The sequence below is a fragment of the Corticium candelabrum genome, chromosome 10 (assembly GCF_963422355.1).
Source record: "Corticium candelabrum chromosome 10, ooCorCand1.1, whole genome shotgun sequence".
NCBI lineage: Eukaryota > Metazoa > Porifera > Homoscleromorpha > Homosclerophorida > Plakinidae > Corticium > Corticium candelabrum.
The window spans coordinates 5,262,770-5,275,269 of NC_085094.1; the positions used below are offsets into that span (position 1 = coordinate 5,262,770).

Sequence of the window (12,500 nt, forward strand, 5' to 3'; positions counted from 1 at the left end):
GGGTCTGGGAGGCCGAGGCTAGTTCATGAGTATCCCGCTTCCTTCATTTGTTCCGCTAATTTGAAGTAAACTTCCCTGTTTCTAGCACAGCCTTCAATTTGAACCTGGATGCTGTCCTCACCCCACAATGCTAAGAGGTACAAGGTTTCATGTTCTGACCACGCCATTTTTGTATGCACTGAGCATGCGTGGCTGTCAGCCTGGCTTGGCCCACATTCACACGACGATTTGAAGCCGCGCTGACCCAGGCCAACCCGTGCTGGCACGGCAAGTTGTGGTGGGCCAGGCCAGCACGGCTCGGCCCGCATTCACACGACGATTTCATTCAGCGCTGACCCGCGCCAGTGGCCCGGTTAGGAGAGCTCGTGTGAATGGGGTATAAGGTATATTTAACAATATCTGATCATGAGTGGCAATTATATTGAATAGTCTACCAATTATGCAGTAACTGTATACATGCTGCCATTCTGACTCTAATAAAGTGATAGTAGGATGTCACTACCAAATATGTCAACGTCAAACATTTGATGATGTCATTAATTGACGTCATTATACTTGATGATGTCATATTGATAGTTGCCAAAAAATTCTGGCTAGAATGCTGAGTTAGACATACATTCTTAATACAAAAATTGCCTCTTGTTAATTGGCTAATTAATTAAGTAGCTTCTGCATGTTATGATGGTTGATAGGATGTAACATTTCCTTGGCAACCAACACATGGGCAAACGGTAGCTGAGGGACAACTAACAAGTGTAGCGATTTGACAAACACCAATCTGGGTTGTCAACTTGTATGCATTTTGTATGTAAATTTACAAGTCGACGTCATTTATTTAAAATTTTAATAGAGTTATGAACACTCCAGAGTCCCAAATTGTTTGACTAAGTGACAACCTACTGTATAGTGTATGGTATGGCAATTTCTGTTATGATATGCTTCTTGCCTTGACAGCTGCTGATGTAGAGGAGTGATGACTGGCAGCTCCGAAGATGATGATGCCGAACAAGACGAGGGTGACCAAGCTTGACCATGGAACAATAGGACAAGACAGACAGACAGCACCACTTCTGAAGTAAGCTGTAACATTATGTGCGTCACGATAATAAGCAATAGTACAGTAGACAAACATGGACACACACACACACACACACACACACACACACACACACACACACACACACACACACACACATGCATGCACATACAAACCCACACACACACACACACACACACACACACACACACACACACACACACACACACACACACCAAATAAACAACAAATAAACAACTATAAACAACAACAAATAAACAACTGTAAACAACAACAAATAAACAACTGTAAACAACAACAACAAACAACAACTTATTATCATTGTCTCACATTTATATTCTGTCGCATTAGGTCTACACGTCTCACAAGTCTTCCCACCAGCGCCTTCCGCGCACGTCAAATTATCACAATTGTTGGGAAAGAAACAGACGATCGACGTCAGATTGGCACAAGTTCCCATATATTCCAAACTCGTCGAGCCACTCACTAAGAAAACGCCGCATGCTACCAAATAGACTACGTGAAAAGCATTATACATAGTGTTAGCGATACACGCTTGACAAACGACACCATCTGTACTACAGATCCTGTAGCTGCGGATACAAATGTAACAACATACGGGTCTTATAAGTTTTAGCATACGGGGTTTAGTATTGTAACATACGGGTCTTAGAATTTTTGCATACGGGTTGTAGAATGTCTTGCATGCCAGATTCTATTTGCGCATAGATTATACGGGTATGTACATGTCACGTGCATGAAAAGACTTGTCTTTGTCTTCTCCAAGTATCGCCCATTTCTCTGTTCGTTTTTGCGTTCGATGGCCAGTTCTAGCGAGACTACGTTTCCTCACTTTGCTACAGACGCTATTCACGTCGGTCAGGAACCGGAGCAGTGGAGCTCCTACGCGGTCGTGCCCGTCATTTCGCTCTCGACGACATTCAAGCAAGACGGACCAGCAAACTTGCACGCCGTGAGCGTTTTTGTGTTGCAAACCCGCAACGGAAGTTGTGTGGTCACGTGTTTCTTATTGATCACGTGACTTTGTTTAGGGGTTTGAATATAGTCGATCTGGCAATCCTACTCGCAATGTTTTTGAAAAGTGCATTGCAGCTTGTGAAGGAGGAAAACATGGTACGTTTTTTCATATTTTATTTATTTTAGATTAGATATTTATTAGGTTTGTTTTATATCAATTAGCAAATGTAGCAATAAAAATATTATTTTATTTATTTTATTTTAGATATATTTTTTTATTTTATTTATTTTATTTTAGATATAATAGTTTTGTTGTATATCAATTAGCAAATGTAGCAATAAAAATGTAATTTTACTAAAATTTAAAATATTTTTTAAATTGAAATTAATTCTATTTATCTTTAATTTTATTATGCATGACTTAGTAACATAATTAATATTAAGGGAGTTTGTCAGTAATTAATTTTAAATTTTTATTATTAATAAATAATGTATATATTAATGCCTAATATTTCAATTTGGTGTTTAATTTTAATTTTGCTTTATTTCTAGGTTTAGCTACATCGTCAGGTCTTGCTGCCACTGTGTTGCTAACTCACCTGTTGAAGTCAGGTGATCACATTGTTAGTGTCAACGATGTCTACGGAGGAACAAACAGATACTATACTAGCATTGCATCGAAATTCAACATCCAGACATCATTCGTTGACTGCACAAACCTGGACACATTCAGAGCCTCAATCAAGGAAAACACCAAAGTAATAGTTTCAACGGTTTAGATAATGTCAGTGCACATGTACAGTGTATTGGTATAACATTTTAATCATTGTAAACAGTGATTTTGGGTTGGCCCTATGAATATGAATAGAATGAGAAGCTTATTAATGTTGACGTCGTTTTGGCTTGATCATGATGTCAGTTAGGTTTTGTAGTGGATTGATATAACTAGGCTGACAGACAGACAGACAGATGAACGAAGAAATGGATTGTCAGACAGACAAGACAAATGGACAGACACACAGACAGACAGACAGATGAACGAACAAGTGGATTGTCAGACAGACAAATGGACAGACATACACACAGACACACACACACACACACATACTCACAGACGAATGAACAAATGGATTGTCAGACAGACAAATGGACAGACACACAGACAGACTGATAATCAACCAATGCATTGTCAGACAGACAAATGGACAGACACAGACAGGCAGACAGATGAACTCACATCGATTGTCAGACAGACAATGAACAGATGAACGAACAATTGGAAATGTCAGACAGACAATGGACACACACACACACACACACACACACACACACACACACACACACACACACACACACACACACACACACACACACACACATGCACACACGCACACACACACAAAGTCGTATGAATAGAGAGATGTGTGGGACCTTTGATGGAATAGGCAAGCAGTTGAATGTTCACCAGATACGTGCAAAATAGAAGTCAATTCCGAAAGCCAAGTAACAGACATATTGGGTTGACAGATGCCTCAGCATACAGCGAGGTCATTGCATAATGACAAATACGACCAGTGAAAACCAGGGCACGTAGTACACTGGTGGTGCATCTTGTTGTTGTTGTACTGCATTTACACTAAACAGATTGACTTGTTTTACTATGCTTTTTGCATTGTTGCTTCAGATGGTCTGGCTTGAAACGCCAACAAATCCTACGTTGAAAGTCATTGATATTAAAGCTATTTCAGCAATTGCTCATGAACGAAAAGTAGTGCACAAAATGCGATTAGAATTGGAGTGTGTTCTAATGATGTCCTTAACATTTTAGGACATTTTGGTTGTGGTTGACAACACATTTTTGTCGCCATATTTTCAAAGGCCGTTAGAGCTGGGAGCTGATGTGGTCATGCACTCGGTGACCAAATACATAAATGGTATCAGTGACTGTTGCGTCTAATGTAGTCTAGAACCCTATCTCTAAGCCTTTTTATTTATATCTATATCATATCTAAATAATTAATTATATACAAATAATATATTTATTATTTATTATTTATTATTTATTATTTATTTATATCTATATCATGTCTAAATAATTAATTATATACAAATAATTTATTTATTATTTATTATTTATTATTTATTATTTATTTATATCTATATCATATCTAATAATTTATTATTTATTATTTATTTATATCTACATTCTGAGATAAAGTGATATGTGTGTATATTATCTATTTATTTATATAAGTAGATATACATTAATAAATAATAAATAATAAATTAATTATTAGTGTATATAATTAATTATTTATATATGATATTTATTTACTTTTATCTATTTCTATTGACACTATGTCTTAGAGTCTCTCTGTTTCTATGCTGTTTGTGCTCGTTAGGTCATAGTGATGTTGTGATGGGTGTCATTGTGACTAATGATGATGAGCTTTGCGTGAGGATGAGATATCTGCAGAATGGTGAGCTTTGCACAGTAGATTAGTATGAACAGTGAATTCTCAATTTTAAGTGACTCTGTCTGTCTGTCTGTCTGTCTGTGTCTGTCTGTTTGTTTGTCTATCTGTCTGTGTCTGTCTGTCTGTCTGTCTGTCTGTCTGTCTGTCTGTCTGTCTGTCTCTTTGTTGTCTGTCTGTTTTTCCGTTCATCTGTCCATCCATCTGTCTGTTTGTCTGTCTGTCTGTCTACACTAGATTGTGGATCTGTCTTCTACATCGAATAATGAAAATTCATTGGTCGGAAAAAGTGACAAACATGAAAGTTCTGCAAAGAGTTGAAATAACAGGAATTGAATATGTTGACTCAACAGCAACTAAAGTGGGTACGTAATGTCGCAAGAATGGATAAGAGACGTTTACCAAAACAAGTGCTATACGGTCAGTTGTTAGATGCACCAAGAAAAGCTGGTGGTCAGAAGTTGAGGTTCAAAGACACTTTAAGACACAATCTACAGAATGTCAATATTAATCACAAAAATTGGGAAATCAAATGATAGCATGTGACCGTTCAATGTGGAAGAAAAATATGAGATTAGGTTTAGATCATTATGAGGAAGGTAGAATTGACAAAATTGAAGAAACAAGACTAATGCGTCACAACTATACACCACAAAACTTGACTACTTGTACAAAGAACGTTTGTAATATCTGTCATGAGTATGTTGTTCCAGAATTGGACTCTTTGCACATGAACGTGCTCATCAAAGACAAATTGTAAACAACTGCTGAATGGAAGTCGTAAACTCATTGTTGAGTAGCGAAAAAGAAAAGAAGAAGATTGTGGATTTTAGATGCAAACTGCCATCTAAACTTTCAAAGCCAAACAGTCACCAACAGTTGATACGTAACATCTGCAGGATTCTAATGAAATGCTACACTCTAAAATATCATATTTTGTTATCTCTTGTATTTACTTGTATTTTTTTGTTTGTTAGCTTTGGGTCCTGTTCCCAGTCCATTTGACTGCTTCCTCGCTAACAGAGGGCTGAAGACCTTACACTTACGGATGAAGGAACATGAGAGAAATGCGACAGCCATGGCAACATTTCTAGAGGGAAACCCCAATGTACAAGAAGTTTTCTATCCAGGTACGTATCTTGTGGGTATGGACGATATGCATGGATATTATTTTTTATTGATTTTAGGATTGGCATCTCATCCTCAACATGAGGTGGCTAAACGTCAGTGTAAAGGGTTTGGTGGAATGGTGGCTTTTCGTATCAAAGGTGACTTGAGTAATGCCAAGAAGTTTCTTAGTTCCCTCAAGGTGATGAAGTTGATGTGTGATGACTAACTACGTGATGTATGTTGTGTGTGCGTGTGTGTGTGTGTGTGTGTGTGTGTGTGTGTGTGTGTGTGTGTGTGTGTGTGTGTGTGTGTGTGTGTGTGCAAGCACACGCTCACAATCACATGCACCACAATCACATGCACCACACTCACATGCACCACACACACACACACACACACACACACACACACACACACACACACACACACACACACACACACACACACACACTGAACACTTCATGGAGTACCTTGATGTGTAGATCTTTACACTGGCTGAGAGTCTCGGTGGGTTTGAGAGTTTAGTTGAGATACCGTGAGTTACCAATCACATTGTCAACACCAACTGTTGCACATATATTCTAAATTCATAATTCCAGGTCGATTATGACACATGCATCAGTCAGTGAACAAGAACGAAAGATGTTGGGCATCACAGACACTTTGGTGAGTTCTCACTATGACATAGTTTTGTATTTCCTTTGCAAATGTTGTATCAGTTATATATAATATAATATAATATAATTAAATATATAATATAATATAATTAAATATATAATATAATATTTTTTATATATACATATAGTTTATTCAAATATAAATAATAGCTACCCCTCCACTAGAGGGGCCTCACAACGAAGAACAAACAGAGTAGTCTCTGTCTAAACCTAACAAAGACAAACGGTCCAAAATCATCCTAGCGTTAAATTGCCAAAGGCGGAGAGAGAGCTGCCCGTGAAAATTAACGATAGCCCTGCTAACAGTAATACTACTACGGAGAGATGTCCTTCTAGCAATTGTTTTTAAAGTTTGTAAGCTACTGGAGGTCCACGTTCCGTAGGACTCAACTACCAGCGGGTAGAAAACACCTCCTGTCGCCTCTACGTTGTCTTTATGACGATCGTCTTTCTCCATCTCTCCAGCTGCTGCAGCGGCACCAGCACAATAAGCGGAGTGGACAATGTGAGACTGCTGGAAGGAATTCCTTACTGTGATATCAAAATATCCTGGACGACCAAGTAGAAAATCTGGGTGGTAGACGTCACCTGGGCGAGAATTGTTATATCCGCCACAGTGCTGTTCTCTCCGAGTGCCAGAGTGATCCTCAAGTAGTGTGTGAAAGATGACATCACGTAACGCATCATGGCGTTTAATTCTCAGGTTACCATAGCCGCAACCTAACACATGATCTCCGTAGGCATCTATTATTGAACCACATGGACATCTAGTAGAGAGAGAAGGAAAAATTGGAATTCCTAGCCGTAAACGTAAAGCAATCACATATTCCTCTGCAGACATGACGAGGCCCAAATTTCTGTTAGGGATTGCCCGCAGCCATGCGCCTGCATGAGGAGTTGATATAGCGTTTAGACGTGCTTGGTCGCGTATACTGACTGAGTTCTTAATGTCAGATAAAAGTGACTTGTCGAAAATCTCTTGCAAATCATGTTGACTTGCTCCACCGAGGTCAACATCAGCGGTAGACAGGAGAGTAGACAGCAGCTGTTCACGAGACGATACCTCACCTGGGAAAAGCAGATCTGGAACATCAGGATTAGTGATTGGCCCTTCACTGCTCCTCAAAACAGGTGGCTTAGCACACCCCAAGAGACGAATACTCAAATCCCGTGTAAAATTGCAACTGCCTACGAAAGCGAGTGCGGAAGTTCTACAGGTTTCTCTCAAACCCAAACCACCGAGACGGATTGACAATGTGGCCTGTTTCCACGCGACGTCAGATACAGATGAGCGAGAAATCACCTCCAGACTGCTTCGCAACTCGCTGTCGAACCTCTCGAGCTGAAATTTTACTTTCTCTGACGGAACTGTTCTAAGAAGGTGATTAACCTTGCACAAGCTCAGGCAACTTCTAAGTAGGTGTAACTCCACCTGCGGGTCTTCTAGATCCGTCAGACGACTTTGGCATGACAGAATTTTGTCAATTTTCCTGCCAAAAGTGGCATCATAAAAAGCATCTGATCCAAATACCGGAGAGCCTAAAAACTCTGCTCCACCAGAAATGCATTGCACTCTTTGAACACTATCCGGGAACTCAGGAAACGAAATATCTCCAGAGGGCCAGAAGACTTCGCACTTCTCCAAGTTAAGGATCAATCCATGGGAAGGACCCTTTACAGACAAGCTATCCAGGAGGGAAGAAACCGCCTTACGAGGACCAACAATAGTTCCGTCGTCCAAATACCATACCTGAAGGTTGATGTCAGGTGTGGAATCAATATCGTCCAACAACTCCAGGAGAGTCAGAGAAAAAAGGAGCGGACCAAGAGGGTCGCCTTGCTGTACTCCTCCTGATGATTTGATACAGTGACTACCGAAACGTAGCTGTCCTTCACAGTGGTAACACCACTGAGCCCAAGCAAATATTGAAGGGAAATCCCTTTGTAATCGATGAAGGAAAGAAGAACGACGACATTCATTGAAAGCATTTCTGAAATCCACCTTCAAGCAACAGAGATCAGGATTATTTCCACGCAAATCAATGATAGCTGATAGCGAATGAACAGCAGCTTCCAAACCTCCACGAATACCGACGCCAACTTGACCGTACGGAAGGAAAACATCTGACGAGGCAGATCTCGCTGCTGAGCAATATATTTAATTATATTATATTATATATTTAATTAATTATATTATATTATATTATATATTTAATTATATTATATTATATATTTAATTATATTATATTATATATTTAATTATATTATATTATATATTTAATTATATTATATTATATTATATTATATATTTAATAAATATATTAGTTATTTAGTATCGTATCATAAGTTTGAGTCAAATTGCTGCTGTTGAAGTGTGCAGGTTGTGACTATTATCATGATCAGACTGACAGCCTAGATCGCCCTTACCACCTTGACTTCTTGGTGCTTATTTTTGCATATTTAGATTCGGTTGTCTGTTGGCTTGGAAGAAAGGGATGATCTCATTGGTGATCTTGATCAAGCTCTAAAGGCGTCGTCAGTGTAGACAATTTAGACTGACTTGATTGGTATATACGAGCAGCATGTTTACACCTGATGAATATATCGAGTATGTAGTCATAAAATGTGTGACATGTGCACACACACACACACACACACACACACACACACACACGCACACAGCACTTCAAATCTAAGTAGGTTGTAGTATACTTACCAGCTAGCATTGACTTTATTTTCGTTGCTTGTATTTTTAATTTGCATGATTTAATTTATTTGATTTAATTTATTTTATTTGATTTATTTGATTTAATTTAAATTTTGTTAAATTTAAATATTTTGCTAATTTAATTTTACAACAACCGCAGTTTTCTGCTTATCTTAATCAAACTAAAATATAAATGTGTTAATTAATTAATTAATTAATATATTTTAATAGCCAAAAATTCCACTCCGCGCAGTTCCAAACTGCCGCCGCGTTCAAGAATTCTCGGCTATCCAAAAGTCCCGTATAAACCAAACTAACAGTTTCTTGCACTACGTACCGCAGTTACTTGTTTACTTTAAAATTAATTAATTAATATATTTAATAGCAAAAAATTGTATTGTGGCGGCTACTCCAACCGTGGCCGCGGAGTATCCAAATTTCGGCCGCGCTCTCAACCCTATTTTCGGCTACATAAAAGTCCCGTATCACACTCATACCAACCGTTGCTTACAACTACCGCATTTACTTGTTTATTTTGATCAAAAATTAATTAAGAAAAATAATAGCAAGAAAATTGCGGCATCTGCTCAAATTTTTAGGTGCGACAGAAATATATCATTCATTCATTCATTTTCCCCGCGAAGTACCCAAACCACGGCCGCGCAGCCAAACACTAGTCTCCGGGAGCCTGGATACCTGAAAGTCCCGTACCACCCCCACACCAACCGCTGCCTTTCACACACACCGATGGAGCCGTCATCGGAGAAATACGAGATTATGATCTTCCGTCCGACGATGGACGAGTTCAAGGACTTCTCGGCCTACGTCACGTACATGGAGAGCTGTGGAGCGCACAAGGCAGGCGTTGCGAAGGTACAATCGCCCCTCAAGGTGTCGACCAGCGTTTCTCTCATACACAATGCGCATCTCTGCCATCCCGACAGGTCATCCCTCCTGCTGAGTGGTCTGCAAGGCGTTCCTACGACGGCGTCGACGTGGAAATTCCCGTTCCTATCTCACAGTTCGTGTCTGGAGCGCAGGGTAGTGACGCTTGCGTGCGCGTTTGTCGTTCGGGCGGCGTTCTAGTGCGTTTTTAGGTCTCTACAAGATATTCAACATCCAGAAGAAGTCGTGCAGGTCGAGCGAGCTGAAGGCGTTGGCCGAGAGCGATAAGTAAGAGTCGCGGCGACGCGTGTGAAGTATGTCGGCGAGAGACGGGTCGTGTGGCGTGTGGTTGGCATCGTTAGCTCGTGTAGGAGTAGGTAGAGTTTGGGGAAAAAACGTGTTGTGTTCAGAGCCCTGGATGTGTTGACACCCTCGCGTGTACCGCCGGTTGGCGCGTCTTTGGTTGATCACGTGACCATATTTTTGTGTGGCCTGTTACATGTACGATGATCACGTGTGTTATCTAGAATATATTAGATTACGATTGGAAAGTAATTTTAAGACATTCTTGAAATTTTATAAATGTTGGGTATTTTTATTTCACACAAAGCAACATGTTCAGTCTGATGTTGCTTGGTTGTTAAGAGCATTTGTGTCTTATCAGTTGATATATCTGTCTGTCTGTGTCTGTCTGTCTGACTGTTTGTCTGTCTGTCTGACTGTCTGTCTGTCTGACTGTTTGTCTGTCTGACTGTTTGTCTGTCTGTCTGTCTGTCTGTCTGTCTGTCTGTCATATAATATATTTTCATACATGACTACTATTACAAACTATGTTCATGGCTAACAAGCTGTGCTACTGCTTTAAAGCCTTTTCTGGCCATAACTACTAAGCTAATGACTGTTTGTCTGTCTGTCTGTCTGTCTGTCTGTCTGTCAAAGGTATTTCACTATTGTCTTCAATTTTTGCATGAGATGTGGAGCAAAATTTGCTAACCAGGACACACATTTGAGACACTAAGAGTTTATATAATCTGAAGGTGTTGCTTGAGAGTGATAAGTAAGAGGTGGAGTGACACATACCAGGGAGGCTGAGTCATGTTCAAAGCTGTTTGCATTGACAAGTGGTGTAATATGTAAATCTGGAAAATGTGCCATTTGTTGGCACCATCTCGCTTGTTGATATTCATAGATAGTGACTGTTTGAAAGCTAATCGATATAATATTAATAATTTTTTATTTGATTTTTATTGGTTGACATGTTTTAACATCCTTGCATTATCACATTACAATAATTTATTATTACATTATCATGTAACATCATTTATTTGATTGTCTGTAAACAAAACTTGGAAGACAATTTGTATAGGTGAAACGGACTTTCACAGTGCAAATGACCCAATGATCATACTAACTGCCCTCTTCTTTAATATCTTTCTTTGCCACTTAGTAATGTAATCAAGACTTAATTAGCTGCTGTTTTGTAAGAAGAAGGTGATAAAAGTGCACACACATTTGCAGTCTATGTTTGTGTTGGTAGAATCGAATGCATGCAATAATGTATTGTGAGATTTATGACAATGTAAGCTACTATTAAAGTTGTGTAACTCGGCATGAGGCAACCGAGGAAACTGCCTCGGTTGAAAAAGTGGGCGTAGTAGTTGAAATTTCTTTAATTGGGTGTGTCCATATTTTTTATTTATTAGAAGATCTACACACACACACACACACACAGAGGAATGGACACACACACACACACACACAGATGAACATTAGGAGTATAGGTAATCATAGACTTGGTCAGTTGTTTTTATAGTCTTTGTTGTCAGTCACGTTGATGGTGTCAATCACGTGACTGCTATTAGTGGCATTCTTTAAGTTGATATTAACAAGGTACCTCTAAAATTGTAAGGCTAGTTATGCTTATGTCTTAGTTAGTGCCTTTCCAGGCACAATGCCTCATTTCTCAATCCAGGAAAGGGTATTATGGCAGTCAGGACTATCATCAGAACGTCACTCATATTATGTAGGAGTTCTCATTTAATAGATTTTATGTTGTCATATAACCCAAGCCAACACATCTACGTTGCTGTTGCTTGCTATTTGAAATGCACTTATACTTGTTTAACACGTACAGACGTGTGAAACTTTGTTGAGGTTCCATGAGCTTCTATGCCAATCGTTTTTGAAGAAACGTAGACTGAACGTCTTTCAATAGTCGAAATATCGAGAAAGCAATTATGCAACCGTCTATCTCAACAAGAATTTCCATGTTCTCGATCGTCGTAACATTTAGTCAAAAATAAAATAATTTATTTATTTATTAATTATTAATTTAGTTTGTCAGTGTCTTGTGACATTAGTGGTTATACGTACATGTACAAATTTTTAGTAAATAAGTAATTAATTAAATAATTAATTAATTTAGTTTGTCAGTGTCTTGTGACATTAGTGGTTATACATACAAGTACAGATTTTTATTAAATAAATAATTCATTAAATAATTGATTATCAATTGTCATGTAGGTAGGCTATTGTAAATTCGGTATATATGTTTTGTAGGTTTAAAGCACCAGAAACGGCAAACTTTGACGACTTAGAAAGACGATATTGGA

At 38.8% G+C, this 12,500-nt stretch overlaps 3 protein-coding genes across 5 annotated transcripts in view; 2 read left to right on the forward strand and 1 right to left on the reverse strand.

Annotated features, from left to right (window-relative positions):
* The window catches only part of LOC134185771 (uncharacterized), an 11,197-nt gene extending 9,534 nt beyond the window's left edge, over nt 1-1,663 (reverse strand). For both annotated transcript variants that reach the window (XM_062653643.1, XM_062653642.1), the window contains exons 1-2: nt 1,388-1,663; nt 947-1,080 (exon numbers count right to left, since the gene is read on the reverse strand). In XM_062653643.1, the coding sequence (XP_062509627.1) occupies nt 947-1,080; nt 1,388-1,595 (342 nt within the window). In that variant the 5' untranslated portion in view covers nt 1,596-1,663. The remainder of the gene's footprint in view (nt 1-946; nt 1,081-1,387) is intronic.
* Nucleotides 1,664-1,802: 139 nt separating this feature from the next.
* Nucleotides 1,803-8,920, forward strand: LOC134186142 (cystathionine gamma-lyase-like). Its single transcript, XM_062654059.1, has 11 exons — nt 1,803-2,030; nt 2,110-2,191; nt 2,588-2,793; nt 3,720-3,803; nt 3,864-3,969; nt 4,438-4,515; nt 5,487-5,639; nt 5,697-5,818; nt 6,102-6,154; nt 6,219-6,285; nt 8,761-8,920. Exons 1-11 carry the CDS (start codon nt 1,815-1,817, stop codon nt 8,839-8,841), a joined length of 1,248 nt encoding a protein of 415 aa, XP_062510043.1. The 5' UTR covers nt 1,803-1,814; the 3' UTR covers nt 8,842-8,920.
* Nucleotides 8,921-9,722: 802 nt separating this feature from the next.
* Nucleotides 9,723-12,500, forward strand: part of LOC134186141 (lysine-specific demethylase 4B-like) — a 14,726-nt gene continuing 11,948 nt past the window's right edge. For both annotated transcript variants that reach the window (XM_062654057.1, XM_062654058.1), the window contains exons 1-4: nt 9,723-9,876; nt 9,948-10,044; nt 10,101-10,176; nt 12,448-12,500. The exon at nt 12,448-12,500 is cut by the window's right edge and continues 309 nt beyond it. In XM_062654057.1, coding sequence (XP_062510041.1) covers nt 9,751-9,876; nt 9,948-10,044; nt 10,101-10,176; nt 12,448-12,500 — 352 coding nt within the window. In that variant the 5' untranslated portion in view covers nt 9,723-9,750. The remainder of the gene's footprint in view (nt 9,877-9,947; nt 10,045-10,100; nt 10,177-12,447) is intronic.